At 47.4% G+C, this 15,424-nt stretch overlaps 1 protein-coding gene across 10 annotated transcripts in view; it reads right to left on the reverse strand.

Annotated features, from left to right (window-relative positions):
* The window catches only part of MICAL2 (microtubule associated monooxygenase, calponin and LIM domain containing 2), a 240,721-nt gene that overhangs the window by 142,346 nt on the left and 82,951 nt on the right, over nt 1-15,424 (reverse strand). For all 10 annotated transcript variants that reach the window (XM_061440774.1, XM_061440773.1, XM_061440772.1 and 7 more), the window contains exon 4: nt 2,848-3,055. In XM_061440774.1, the coding sequence (XP_061296758.1) occupies nt 2,848-3,055 (208 nt within the window). The remainder of the gene's footprint in view (nt 1-2,847; nt 3,056-15,424) is intronic.

The following is a 15,424-nucleotide window of genomic DNA, read 5'->3' on the forward strand; positions in this document are numbered from 1 at the left end:
GCCATTGAGCACAAAAGGGCATGCCTCCAAATACACTTCTGAGAGCACAAAGTTTCAGATTACCTGTGGGTCCCTCTGCATTTTGTGGGCTTCACTCCTTGAACATTTATTGAACATCTACCATTGCACAGTGCCATACCAGGCCCAGGAGATATGGAACCCCAACTAATGCAGGAAACATGGGTAAAGAGAACGGGGCAGGACCTGGTAGTTGGGGCCAGCGGGGTGGCAGAACAGGGTCTGAGCTGCAGACCTGAAAGCCAAGGGAGGAGGGACCAAGAATACTAGGTCCTATGGAGAGAGTAATAATATGGAGACTGCAGGAGGCCAGGGCATGGGAGGCAGGGACGCTTCTGGAGAGAATCCCTTTAGCACAGTACTGGGGAGAAATCAGACCACAGTGGAAGCCGGCATGAGTGGAAAGTGGAGGCAAAGTCTAAGTCGCCTCTTTCTAGAATGAGTACTTTGAGGTGAAGACAAGTAATGGGCTCTATCAGAGGACTGGAGGGGCTGAGTGAGGCAAAGGCAGGGGGAAAAAGCGAGAAAGAAACTGAGAGCCTCTAAGGTTGGATAGGAAGTGACCAGTTCTGCCTCTGACTTTGGGGTGAGAGGAAGGAAAGGGCACTTGAGGAGAGGAGAGTGCAGGAGGAAGGAGAGGGACTGGCAGGGGGAGTTCCCGCCAGTGGCTTCTCTTCTGCAGAGCGTTGGAGGGAAGCGGATGGAGGGAGGCCATCTGCTCAGAACGAGGAGGCTGTGGTGGGGGCTTGGGACGGCCATGGTGGGAGCTGGAGAAGGATGCTGACACAGGACCAGCGGAAAACTGCTGAGCAAAGCTGAAGACCAGGTCAGAGCTGGGGCTGGAGACCATGGCCAGTTTGAAAGGAAGCCAATCAGCTGGTGCTTAAAGAATCCATGCCAGGAAATAGGCCATGGGGGCGGGTAGGCTTCTCTTCATGGTTTCAAGGTTCCTAGTCTATCTGGTTTCGGCACCCAGTAGGTACTCAATAAATTCTCCCTGCCTCCCTTCTCACACGTATTAGAGCTGCCCTTGACAACAATCACTCTGAACTTTGAATCTCAGTTTCAGAGTCCTTCCCGTGTTTCCACACACAAGAACCAGGGGTTAAGTGGGGGCCCCGTCAATGGAGCAGTGAGGGGCCCCCTGGCTAGAAAGGCCTTCTTGAGGCCTCGTGGTGATCAGCTCTGCCTCTCAAGAAGGCTCGATGGGAAAGTGGTGCTTAATGTTGTCATTCTAAACTGGTACCAACATACCAACATACCAACATCCGTGGGTGGTAAGGAATATCCGGAAAGCTGACACTGCAGCCTTCTGGGCAAATCCAAATTTCTTTCCAATGGAGTCTTGGAATTTTCTCATCCTAGGGCGGGAACAAACCCTGGGCCACTGCTGGTAAGGTCTCCTGTATCTGACTAAATTACACCCTGTCTGGCTGATAATTCTCTCCAGTTGTTCTCATCCCAGCCCCACACCCTTTTCCCATCAGTGCCTGTGCTCATAAAAGCATGGGTCTCAGGGTTCTCCTTCCACTCACTGGTTGAGAGATTGCAGCTCTGAATTTATTTGAATTTGGGGATCCCGGCTGCTTCTTGTTCACTGTACCCCGCTGGATGCAAAGCGCTTCCTGAACACTTAGACCGGCCAAGCACAGTGATAAACACATTTCACACGTGACCTCATTCAATCCTCTCAGCTCTCTTGGTAAGCAGGCATTGATCACATTTAGGGGAGACAGAACTGGGGCTGGAGAAAGGTGAGAAATCTGACCCAAGTCACACAGAAAATGGACCCAAATCTATTCAAACCCTTAACTCTCCCCACAGTAGTAACTTCCCTGACTTTTACGAGTTATGATTGCTGTATATAAAATGACTAAAGACTCCTTCCCTGGTGGTCCAGTGGCTAAGACTCCAGGTTCCCAATGCTGTGGGCCCGGGTTTGATCTCTGGTCAGGGAATTAGATCCCACATGCCACAGTTAAAGATCCTGAGTGATGTAAGTGACTGGTGCAGCCAAATGAATTAAAAAAAAAAAAAGACCTCTTCCCTGTAAAGCATGAGGAGGAGGGAGACTTCTCTCCCAAAGCCTGCCTGCACAGACCTTGCCTCAAGAGACCCAAGTAACATCAGCGCAGGAGGCGCCTCAGTGCTCACTTTACCCTGCTAAGCATTCAGGGATGGCCCAGGACCCAAAATCCACCTTCCCAATCCCCCTCCTTTTCTGGAGGGACCCCCATCAGGATGGCCTCTCTCTTTCTAAAGCTCAAGGAAACCTGGTGCAGGATCTGTTAACGGTGTCATTCCTCTGCTCTAAATCCTTCCCTGGTTCCCTAGACTGGCAACTCCATGTCCCAGATTCCTTTAATCAAGAGACCTCTTGACAATGTGGCCCACTGGGTGGCTTTATGTGACTCCCTCTTCTAAGCGCCTCTGGCAAGTCTGATTATTCTATTACAGCACAATTTATTGTTGACAGAATCTCAGTGATTTCCCTAACAGTGTAAACTATATGACTTACCTCTGCCTCTGTTTACCATATTTCATTCATTCATTCACTCAACAGAAGTGCACTGAGCATCTACTATGTGTCAGGCACCATTTTATGCCCTAAAGATGCTGTGGGAAGACATACCATGGCCCCTGGCCTCATGGTGCTTCCAGCCTAGTGGGCACAGCACAGGGTCTGGCACTAAATGTCTGTCGGTTGGATGTGAGGAGCCCCCAGAGACTTGCAAGATGGAATATCCTGGGGATTCCACAATGTGGAGAAATACCCCACCCCAGGTCAGCCCCTTCCCCAGATGGGGTGCCACCACTGGCTCCACTCACTGATATGGTCGATGGAACCAGCACAAAACTTCCCATAGAACTTCTTGGCTCCCAGGCCTCGCAGGTCATGGATGGTGAAAGGCCAGAGGTGCAGCACGTTGTTCCGGGAGAAAGTGTCCCTCTTCTCCACCACGACCACTTTGGCCCCCAGGTAGGCAAGTTCAATGGCAGTACGCAGACCACAAGGTCCTCCGCCAATGATGAGACACTGAAGAGGGGAGAGAGGAGACAGACACTCAGTGGCCTCTGGCCTTGTGGACAGAACTTCCTCCCTAGTTAGCAATGTAACTGGGGAGAAACCCACATGCACCCAAATTAACCAGCAAGTGCAAATCGAACACTTATTAGGACCTGCCATTCATACATCCCATGCACATTACCTGGGGTTTACCCCACACCAATCACTGTGCCAAATCCCGGGAAGAATGCAGAGTCCACGAAGGACTCGGGGAAGGCACAGTAAGATACACGTGAGGTTCAGAGTTAAACTGAACTGGGCTTAAACCCCAGCTCTGGCATTTAACCTGTTAGTTCAGGTGGATGGAGAGAAGGATACATTGGGGGAAAGGAGAGAAAAGAGACAAGGATTCATCTGGAACTAGATGCTGAGAGTCTGAAAAGTCAAGCGAAGGGGTATGGTCATGGTCCTGAAGGCATTGGGACTGTGTGGGCAGAAGTGACAGGAATAGGTTTCTGTTCCAGTCCTGAACTAGGTTTCTGGATCCTGCAACACTGAACAAGACAAGGGTCCTTCCCCAAGAAAGCTACAGCCATTTAGGAAAGAAGAGAAGACACATAATGACCTAACCAACTACTTATACTGGGGAAAAGCCCTTCTATTCAAATAAAATCTTATGAGTATCACTGCTCCAATAAAAACAGGAAAGTGGCGGTCAGTATTCTGGCTGACAGATCCCCCTCGCACCAGCCCACCCTACCCTTAGACAGGTCCCGAAGCACCTTTAAGAAGCAAGAGTTCAACTTGGGAGGGGGGTCTAAGTAACTGGGGATACCCCCCAGAGTCACAGAGAAGGGGATCTGCACCCACACATCACTGCTTGATACCACACAGGCATCTGGAAACATCCCTTCTGCTCGGGATTAAACCTTATCTTAAAAAAAAAGAAAAGCATTCCCCTTCCCCTAGCAAATGTTCCATTATCCAGTTATCACTCATCTGGGGCCTCCAGACTCCCAAAGGGAAACTGCAAATAAGCATATCAGAAGCTCCCACACCACAATCAGTGTGGCTTACTCGCTGGAACCGTCCAGAGAGTTTGTGGAAACTGTTAGGGGAAATGAAGTCACCACTGAGATACAATTCACTCCAGAGACAGGCAGCGGGTAGGCAAAACCTAATGCTTCCTTTCTGGTTGGAGCTGACTACAGAGAACCAACTCCCCCAAGCCCAGCTCTCCTTTTTATCTCATACCCCAAACAGCTCCTCTGGCTCGGACATAGCCAGACCATGACGGGCATCTCAAAGCAAGACTCCAAACCCCGACGCTCTGAGGTTGGCTTTGGGGTTAAGTCTGGATTCACTGCATTTCTTTGCAGTTAGCGCATCTTTTCCTGTTTGCTGAGTTCTGTCACTCCAGGGCCACAGACGGAGTGGGGCGGGAGGATGTGGGGTGAAGAAAGGCAGGGAGGGGAGGAAGGGATCACCCTGCATTCTTCCATCTACCAGGCCTGACCCAGAACTGCTCCCTGGGCGAGGTAGGGATTCCCACTCCCACCAGCTGGGGGGCTGCTGTGCATTTCTCATGCAAACAGTAGCTGGTGTACCATCTTTGGCTCTCTCAACTAAACCTGAAATCTCACCAATGAAAGCTCGGTTTTCCCACCATCCTAGGCCCCAGCTCATACTTTGGGGCCTGAAATTTCAGAGATACCAGTCATACTCAAAGCAAATACCAACAGGCCTAATTATATAAAGGGAGAAAATTTGGTACAGATGTTATCAAGACAGGAGAGAAGGCTTGCTGGCCGGAGCCAGGCCAGTTCCTCCAGGAACACACTTGTTATGATTAACATGGGAACTCGGAGTTCTGACAAGAAGCTGAAAACCATGGCTGCAGTGTGCCTGGGCAGAGGAGCAGGCGAAGAAGAGGGTTCTCCAGGCCTGCCCACAGCTGATGCTCTGGATGGTGGGCATAGTGCAAACAGACCATGTGTGCAAAGCATTATGATAACTCAACCCAAAGGAACTCTCCACCTTTCCCAGACGCATCCGGGCTTCACTGCTGAGGATTCCGTGCCAAGGAATGAAAATTTTTCATTAAAAGTCAGCCCTGAAGCCGAGCCCCAAGTTAGATTGTACATTCCTCCTACAGGCTCTGTCCTTAGTGCCACCCCAGAACCAAGCTCCATGTGTTATAATTATGTGCATCTGATTCCCAGACCAGAGTAAAAGCTCCTCAAAAGCTATCTCCATGTCCAGTATGGGGCCTGGCACACAAGAGGCCTCAATAAACATTTGATGGATGAAGGAACTTCCCACACCCTCAAGGCCCACCCAGTTCTGGCTGTCTGACTATAACTGGGATGTTCAATTCACATCAGCCGGGTGTACGTCTGCATTTCCCACCCAGGCTGGGGGAGCTGGGGTCTGCCAAGGCCACCAGGATCACGGACGTCAGCAGGTCTGTGTGCTCAGGCGACATAAATTTATTACACAGTGGGGAGCGGGGTAGATCCAACACCAGCAGGAAGTCCATTGTATAGATAAGCTTGGCCGTGCTTAGACCTCCACATTTGTGGAGAGAGACAAACGCCCCATGGAAAAATCAGCTCTTTATTTATCAAAGGATGGGAAGAGGGGATGTGAGGCCTCGCCCGCTGTCAAGGCACCGGGCTGGACAGGAGCCCTGTGCCCTCCCAGGGGAACCCCCAAAGCACTACTGACTTCTCGGTGACATGGTGCATCATCCAGCCCACCAGTGGCGGGGGGCGGGGGGCAGAGGGGAAAGTGTTGAGACTGTGCCAAGAATGCTAAAGGGATCAGTCCCCAAAGGGAGCTGCCGAGAGACCCAGGGGCCAAGCTAGGGGTTAGCAGTCTGGAGGCTTGATTTCCGCTTTTGAATTCTGTCTCCAGTTTGTTTGGGAGCTCTGCATGCAGACAGTCCAGGGAGGTGGGGCGCGGAAAGCCAGCACTTGGAGGGAGCGAGCAGATCGAGGTCTGCCATTCACAAACTCACTCACCCAGGCGCTGCAGCTCCTTGAAAAGGATGACCATAGGATCTAAACTATATTCTACTTGCGAGGCACTGTCCTAATCATTCCACCTATTTCATCTTTCCAACTGCCCTATGAGGTAACTGTCATCACTACCTCCACTTTGTAAATGAGGAAACTGAGGCACTGAAAAGTTAACTTGCTCTGGGTACTATTATTGTCCCCATATTTGAGCTAAGAAGTGGAGGCAAAGGAGGGTCAGAAATTGCCCCAAGATGGGTCACCTAATGAGGAAGTGGTCAAGTTTGGACACAAACCCAGGGCACGTGGGTCCAAAGGCTGAGCTCCAAGCTGCTTGCCTGACCATGAGGCCAGGCCACAGGGAATGTGTTCAGGAGTAAATGAGGCCAGCTTGGGCTCCACTCCTTCCCTACACAGGGCACACCTTGGCCCTCCAAACGGAGCCGGGTTCAGGCTGAGTGCACGGGGCCTCTGCCCCGAAGCCCTGAGTCCGGGACTCGGCTGAACTTCATGTCCTTCTCTGTGGTGGAAATTTACAGCCCGGATGGTGCTAAAGCCCCTGCAGCTCTCAGGAAGCCACTCAGGCAGGTGCGGGCAGTGGGGGGTCAGGCATGAACACTGGCAGCCTCTCTGGTGCCTCTGGAGGCCTGGCAGCGGGCTGAGAGACGCGATGTCACGTGTGGTGCCGTCTCCCTGGTAGCGGCGGCCCTCCCGCATGCTGGCCCACTGGCCAGCTCCCCGGGCCGTGCTCAGGGTCCAGGGACGTGCCCTCGTGCTTCCTGGACACTTATCTAAACCCAGACAGGAAGGCCCTGACTGTTACTGGGTTACCATGAGTGTAAACAGCTCGTTCAGAATCACAGGGCAGAGGGTTATCAAACCCCAGGTGATAACCCACACGCTGGCCTAAGGGGCCTGCCCTCACAGCCCCACAATCCAAGAAAGGGGAGCTCACGAGAGATGCAGCCACCTACGATTCTAGCTTTGGATGGAAAAAGCTCTGTGTGGTGGGGGTGGGGATGGCCAGACGGGGTTCTCCATGGCAACTTCAAAGGCCACTCCAGTGAGGAGCAAACCCTCATCTGACTCGACAGGGCCCTGCCCTGCCCTGCCCTGCCCTGATCTGACTCTCCTGTATCTGGGTCACACCCAGCTATTCCTGAGTAACAATTACCCACTTACTAACCTCAGAAATTTACAGAGAGGAAATGAAGAAAGATATCCTGTTCTCCCTGTCTGCTCTCAAAAAAATAACATGAATTCCTCTGAGAAACATTCCATTCCTCTGTCCCTCCCTTTCAGCCTGAGCCGGTGCTCTGACCCATTTGAGCAATTGTAACTGCTGAGATTGGGGTCTGGATTTTGGGGGACAGTTTCATTTGCAAACATCTTACCCCTGGGCCGTGTAAGTACACTCACATTGGACCCTGGACTTGAGAGTGAGAAGTGCAATCACCAAGGCTGTGCTTCCTGCTTCTGGGTGCTGTTCATACCTCCCGCATCTCCTTCATTTAAGGCATGAGTTCCCTGAAGTCTGGGCATGTGTGCTGCCAAACCTCCCCTAGAGATCAGCAGCAAGTAAGCCCATGACTCCTTTCATTTCAGATGCCAAAGTACATCATCAACAGTGCCAACTCTGTCCCACCTTTGAGGGTGTCTGTCCATCCCATAACAGGAAGAGTAATAGTAAAGACAGTTTTCATAATAGCAATAATAAAAATCAGAGCTCCCACTTACTGTCTGCTTTTATAGCGCTAAGCACTTTGTAAGATAGGCACCTCATTTATTTCCTACAATAACCCTGAACTGGGCATTTGGCAGATGAGAAAACTGGCGTTTGGGAAGGTAAACTTGACTGTGGTCACAGGACTAGGGTTAGAACAAACCTTGGATCCCAGGAGTTGTACTTGAAATCATGATCATGTATTAAAATTCTTCCAGGTTTTCTTGGGCTTTATTATGAATTAGCATGTTCCATTCTCAGCTAAGATATGTAAGACCACTGAGTCCCCTCTTGGGTGGCAAAAGATGCAAGAGAAGGTGCCTGTTCCCAAACCTCAGGAGGCTGTCTGATTGGGGACCAGAGAGAAAGGGAAACAGGGACCAGAAATGCTAGATGGCTTGGGACCACCTGCGACTATTAGGGATGTGTATGGAAGGGACCAATTTGGCTATGAAAAAGTCCTATCAGAAGATGGTCCAGGAGTGGAGAACTGAGGCTGAGGACTCAAGAGAGACAGAAGAAATGTCAGGCTGAGAAAGAGGGAGGTGACTTGGAGGGGGCGGGGAGGCCAGGCTGAGCTCAAGTGAGCCTGGTGTTGTGTGGGACAAGAAAGGGCTGAAGGGAAACCAGGCAGGGGACAGAGAGGGAGCCAGATGGTAGAAGGCCTGGGATGTCAAATCAAAGGATTTGAATGGTTCCCCCCACCATCCCTACTTGGGAGGTTATGGGTTTGGAGTAGAATGAAAGTACTAGTTTAGGACAAGTAGTTCCAGAGCAATAAAAGTGACGGTAAGGAGAGAGAAAGAAACCAGAGGAAGAGAATCAGCACTGCAGCATTCGAAACAGACTCGCTGTCTGGAATCTCCTCTCTCCACCTCGGCCACAGATGCCCATGCATCTCTACTAGCTCCCCTCGTCTTCCTGACCTCCACATTTGGCAGCACCTGGGGCTCAAGCTCCATCCTCTTCCCTTCTTTATTTTACATCCTCTTTCCATAGCTTTAAGTACCATCTTCATGCTGATGATGCTCAAAATTGTCCCCAACCCCTAAACTCCTAGACTCGGATAAACAACTGTCTGCTGACATTCTCAGCTGCTCTAATAAGCATCTCAGATGTCAAACCAGACCTACGATCACACTCCTGATCACACTTCATCCCCCACCACCCCCAACCCCTGCTCCTCTCCCAGTCATGGTCATCTCAGTTCATATTTATCCACTTCCCACTTTTCCAGCTCCTGGAGCCAAAAATCTGGAGTCAACCTAGATTCCTTTTCTCTTATCTCAAACCAATCCTGCCAATAAATCCTGTTGACTCTACCTTCAGAAAAGAGTCTGCCCCTGATTAGTTTCACCTCCTCCATGCTGCCACCCTGATGCAAGATACCGTCCTCCTCCTCTGCCCTGATCGCAGGACCACCTGGCCTCCTGCTTTCCCTTGTGTCCCTTACAGTCCACACCCCCAGCAGCAACTGGAGTGGCTCTTCTAAAGTCAGATCACGTCACACCCAGTTCACAACCTCTGATGGCTTTTCATGGCACACAGAACTCAAAATCAGACTCTATTATGGCCTCAAGACCCTACATGACCTTGCCCTTCAATCTCTCTTCTGTCTTCAGCTCCTGCCCACCCCACCTCCCTCTGCACTCCAACCACAATGGTCTCCCTAAGCACACACAGGGTCTTTTCACTTGCTTTGCCCACTGTCTGCAACATCCTTCTAAATATACATACACACACACACACATTTATTATATAAATATATATAACTTTTATAATTCAAAAAAGGAAATATATTGCAGAATATATAAAGGACTACTTTTATTTTTCTTTATATTAACATCCAGTTTTCCAGCATTATTTTAAATGTCTGTAAATATTTCCAGTATCTACTTAAAGATTTTTCCATTATGGGCTTTTTCATTTGGTTTTATTTTCAGTCTGGTAGCTTTAAAATATTTTTTACAGTATCTTATTATAAAATTTTAAAAATAAATTTTAAAAAATTGAATGAATTTTAGTGAACACCCAAATACCCACCACCTAGATTCTATGATTAGATTTTATACTCCTTGCTTCATCATATGTCTTATCATCCTTCTACCTCTCTACTTATTCATCAGTTGAGTAACAAATTAATTTTTGGTGCATTTCAGTGAAATCACTGAATCAGTACATTTCTTCCCAAATATTTCAGGATGTAAATCTAATTAACTAGAGTTCAATATTTATTCAAATTTTTCACACCCTCTCACCATAAACAAAAATAAACTTCAAATGGCTTAAAGACTTAAACATATGACACGTCACCATAAAACTCCTAGAAGAGAACATAGGCAAAACATTCTCTAACATAAATTATACCCATGGTCAGTTTCCCAAGGCAATAGAAGTAAAAATGAAAATAAACAAATGGACCTAATTAAACTTACAAGCTTTTATACAGCAAAGGGAACCATAAACCAAACAAAAAGACAACCTACAGAATGGGAAAAAATATTTGCAATCAATATTTGATTGCAAGGAGATAAAACCAGTCAATTCTAAAGGAAATCAACCCTGAATGTTCACTGGAAGGACTGATGCTGAAGCTCCAATACTTCGGGCCCCTGATGTGACAAGCCAGCTCATTAGAAAAGACCTTGATGCTGGGAAAGATTGAATGCAGGAAGAGAAGGGGACGATGGTTGGATAGCATCACTGACTCAATGGACAAGAGTTTGAGCAAAATTCAGGAGATGATGAAGGACAAGGAAACCTGGTGTGCTGTAGTCCATGAGGTCGCAAAGAGTCGGATATGACTGACTGACTGAACAACAACAAATTTGCAAACATTGTAATTGACAAAGGCTTAAGTTCCAAAACATACAATAATTTGTATAAGTCAACATAAAGATGAACAACCCAACTGAAAAATGGACAGAAGACCTAAAGAGACATTTCTCCAAAGAAAAAATGCAGATGTTCAATAGGTACCCAAAAAGATGTTCAGCATCATTAATTATTCAGTTCAGTTCAGTCGCTCAGTCGTATCCGACTCTTCACGACCCCATGAATCACAGCACGCCAGGCCTCCCTGTCCATCACCAACACCCAGAGTTCACTCAGACTCACGTCCATCGAGTCGGTGATGCCATCCAGCCATCTCATCCTCTGTCGTCCCCTTTTCCTCCTGCCCCCAATCCCTCCCAGCATCAGAGTCTTTTCCAATGAGTCAACTCTTCGCATGAGGTGGCCAAAGTACTGGAGTTTCAGCTTTAGCATCATTCCTTCCAAAGAAATCCCAGGGCTGATCTCCTTCAGAATGGACTAGTTGGATCTCCTTGCAGTCCAAGGGAATCTCAAGAGTCTTCTCCGACACCAGAGAAATGCAAAACAAAACGACAATGAGGTACCACCTCACAGAGGTCAGAACGGCCATCATTAAAACAGTCTACAAATAAATGTTGGAGAGGGTGTGGAGAAAAGGTTACTCTCATATCCTGTAAGCTGGAACATAAGTCGGTGCATCCACTGTGGAAAACAGTATGGAGGTTCCTCAGAATATTAAAAGTAGAATTACCATATCATTTCAGCAATCCCCATCCTGGGCATATTTTACAGACAAAACTCTAATTCAAAAAGATACATGCACTCCCATGTTCATGCCGGCACTATTCACAACAGCCAAAACATGGAAACAATTTAAATATCCATCAATAGATGAATGGATAAAGAAGATGTGGTACAGAAATACAATGGAATATTATTCAGCCATAAAAAAAGAACAAAATAATGCCATTTGCAGGAAAATGAATGTAAATAGAGAGAATCTACTATCTGAAGTCAGAAAGACAAATATGATATAATTTATATGTAGAATCTAAAATATTACACAAATGAAGCCATCTATGAAACAAACAGAATCAGGGACACAGAGAATAGGCTGGGAGTTGCCAAGGGGGAGGCAAGCAGCAGAGGGAGTTTAGGATCAGTAGATGCAAACTGGTGTACGTAGGATGGATAAACAACAAGGTGCCGTGTAGCACAGGGAGCTATATTCAGCATCTTATGATAAACCACAATGGAAGAAAAAAAAGGAACACATCTATATGTATAATTGAGTCACTTTGCTGTACAGCAGTACTTAATACAACATTGTAAATCAATAATAAAAATAAGTTAATAAAGAATAATTATTAATTAGGTCCCATTTGTTTATTTTTGCTTTTATTTCCAATATTCTGGGAGGTGGGTCATAGAGGATCCTGCTGTGATGTATGTCAGAGAGTGTTTTGCCTATGTTCTCCTCTAGGAGTTTTATAGTTTCTGGTCTTACGTTTAGATCTTTAATCCATTTTGAGTTTATTTTTGTGTATGGTGTTAGAAAGTGTTCTAGTTTCATTCTTTTACAAGTGGTTGACCAGATTTCCCAGCACCACTTGTTAAAGAGATTGTCTTTAATCCATTGTATATTCTTGCCTCCTTTGTCAAAGATAAGGTGTCCATATGTGCTCTGTGGGAGAGGGAGAGGGTGGGAAGATTTGGGAGAATGACATTGAAACATGTAAAATATCATGTAAGAAACGAGTTGCCAGTCCAGGTTCGATGCACGATACTGGATGCTTGGAGCTAGTGCACTGGGACGACCCAGAGGGATGGTATTGGGAGGGAGGAGGGAGGAGGGTTCAGGATGGGGAACACATGTATACCTGTGGCGGATTCATTTTGATATTTGGCAAAACTAATACAATTATATAAAGTTTAAAAATAAAATAAAATTAAAAAAAAATTGGGAAAGGATAAAAAAAGAATAATTATTGAATTTCTTTTTTTTTTAGGTAAAATTTATATACAAAAATGGACTCATCTAAACATACCATTTGATGTGACAATTTACAATACATGTTGCTTCTTATAGCATTGGTTTTCTCCCCATCAATGGTCTTTCTTCAGTAGATCTCATAAGTTCTTATCCCTGGGCTCTGATACTGACATCTTGGTGTACACAGTTGTCAGCAAGGAATTTCTAGTCATGGGGGGAGGGCTTGACCAGCCAGCTACCTTGACTCTCCTTCCTTCCTTTGGGAGAGCAAAAGCCATGGGCCCTTCCAAGACTCCAAAAAAGGGTGTTAGGAATCTCATATTCCTTTAGGAGGAACAGTGTGAAGAGCCTTCAGAGATGGGCTGAGTCTAGATATATTCAAAGCTGAAAACTCTAGGGCCAGTTATAATCCATATGTGGGGGGGAAAGTAGAGCTAAGATACACAATCTAGCCTCCAGAAATAGATACACAAGTTCACATTTATCACTTCTCTCTTTCTTTTCAGTTGCTTAGTGAACTTTTGCTTTTAAACATTACAATGATAATAGCCAGCACTCAGAGTCCTTTATTCACAACAACTCATAACCACCCTGCCAATTTCACAGCTGTAACTTTTAAGAGCTGGATCCAGGATTCAAACTCAGGTGCCTGGGTCCAGGGACCATGACTTTAATCAGTTGGTAAAGAATCCGCCCGCAATGCAGGAGACCTGAGTTCAATCCCTGGGTGGGGAAGGTCCCTGGAGAAGGAAATGGCAACCCACTCTAATATTCTTGCCTGGGAAATCCCATGGACAGAGGAGCCTGGTGGGCTACATACAGTCCATGGGGTTGTAAAGAGTCGGAGACGACTGAGCAACTAAACCACCGCCAGAGACCACTGCAGGTAGACAGGGAGAGACAGGATGCAGGCAGGGAATGCCCATGCCCCCCACTGCTCCATTCATCAATGAATTTTTTTTTCAAGTCTACCTGACCTCCAGTGACCTCTTCACAAGTAGAGATATGTCTGATTCACTTTTGCACCCCAAGCAACCAGCCTGACCCAGGTTAAGTGTTCAGGGATGATTAGGGGAAAAAAGAGGGTGAGAGTATCCAGCAGGCCCTGAGTATACTCCAGGTACCCCTGGAGCCAATCTGTTATGGTGGCAGTGAGAGCAGCAAGCACTGGCAGGACCCGGTAGGAAAACTACAGCAATGGCAAGATGCCCCTTCCCATCCAGGACTTAGCAACATCTGAAAGGGGCCAACATCATGGGTAACTCAATCCAATGAGAAAGGCAGAACAGGCTATGCACCCACCTACACTTTCCCAGCCCAGAGAAGCCAGCCAGGGTTGGGACTAGCAGCTGTCAATCTACCCAAGGTCAAACATTTCCACTCAACAGGTGCCAAGACTGGGAGCCACTTGAGTTCAGGAGAAACATCTACTGGGTATGCCACATATGCCAGACCTGCAGCAGATGCTTTAAGTAAACCAGCTTATTTCCATTGTGAAAGCAGCATTGCTTTCCCTGGTAGACAGTTGAGAAACTGAGATCCAGAGGTCACATGACTTAATACAGCTAGCATTTCTTGAAGTCTAACTCTGTGTCAAAGAAAAGAAAGTTGAAAGGGTTAGTCACTCAGTCCTGTCCTACTCTTTGCAACCCCATGGACTGTAGCCCGCCAGGCTCCTCTGTCCATGGAATTCTCCAGGCAAGAATACTGGAGTGGGCTGCCTATGTCAAGCACTGATCTAAATGCTCCAGATGTATTAATTTATTCAAACCAACAACAATAACCCAAGATTAGGAAATCAAGACACAGAATTGGTTAAGTGAAGTACACAAGGTCATATCACAATTAAGAAGAAGGAACTTGCATTCAGACCCAGGATTCTAGCTCTGGAGCATAAACTCAGATCTGCCTAAGATCACACAGCTAATAAAAGGCAGAGCCAGGAGTCAGTCACCACTGGGTCCTTGACTCTGGCAGCCAGTATTATTTTACATTGCTCTCACTGCTGTTTTTTCTCCCAAGTGTTGGGGCCCGCTGTCCATTTCTGGCCCCTTTGCTCTCCCTCATGACATTCCTCCTCTGGTGCTACCTCATCCCATGATCACTTGTGGTCACCAGCAAGGCTGACTCTATCAGTGGGCAGCAGCCTTGTCCTCAGCTGGCCTCTACAGAAAGGCCACCGTGGGCCTGGTAATGGATCTGCATGAGAAGAGGCCAGGTGTTCACTCCACGTTCATCAACTCCTATTGCTCTGAGGTCAGCAAAGGAGAGACTACTTACCTGAACCCAGAAGCTGATTCGGCAGCCAGCTCAGATCTGGGCCAAGAGCCCAAGGAGCACCAGGCCACCCCTGACACATGTGGACTAGTTAACCACCCTGCCAAGAACCCGGGCGTATTCTCCAGCAAGGAGGTGGTGGGTAAGTATACACCTAAGAATATACTGTAAGGACGCACTGGCCCCTTTCATATTCTCTTTTACAGGGTCTCTAGCCCTATAGGTAGGTACCGAATGACTGTGGCTTAGCATGAACTAAGCATGGCTTAGTTCAGGCATGCAAACAGGCAAAGACTTACCTGTCCTCAGTGGAACACCAGCAAGAAACAGCACATCCAGGGACGAAGTAAGGGGCAGGTTCTGAAGCTGGCAAGCCATCTATCAGCTGTGTGCCTTTGAGCACAGCAGCCTATTACACTTATTTCTCTTGACCTCACTTTCCTCAGCCTAAGAGAGGAATAAGAGCAGTTCCTACCAACTATGGTTGTTACAGGGATGGAATTAGGAAACTGTAGAATTGTTCACAAAAGGGCCTAGCCTAGCACAGGATGAGCAGCCAATAAACAACAGCAATG

Source organism: Bos javanicus, chromosome 15, assembly GCF_032452875.1.
Source record: "Bos javanicus breed banteng chromosome 15, ARS-OSU_banteng_1.0, whole genome shotgun sequence".
Classification (NCBI taxonomy): Eukaryota; Metazoa; Chordata; class Mammalia; order Artiodactyla; family Bovidae; genus Bos; species Bos javanicus.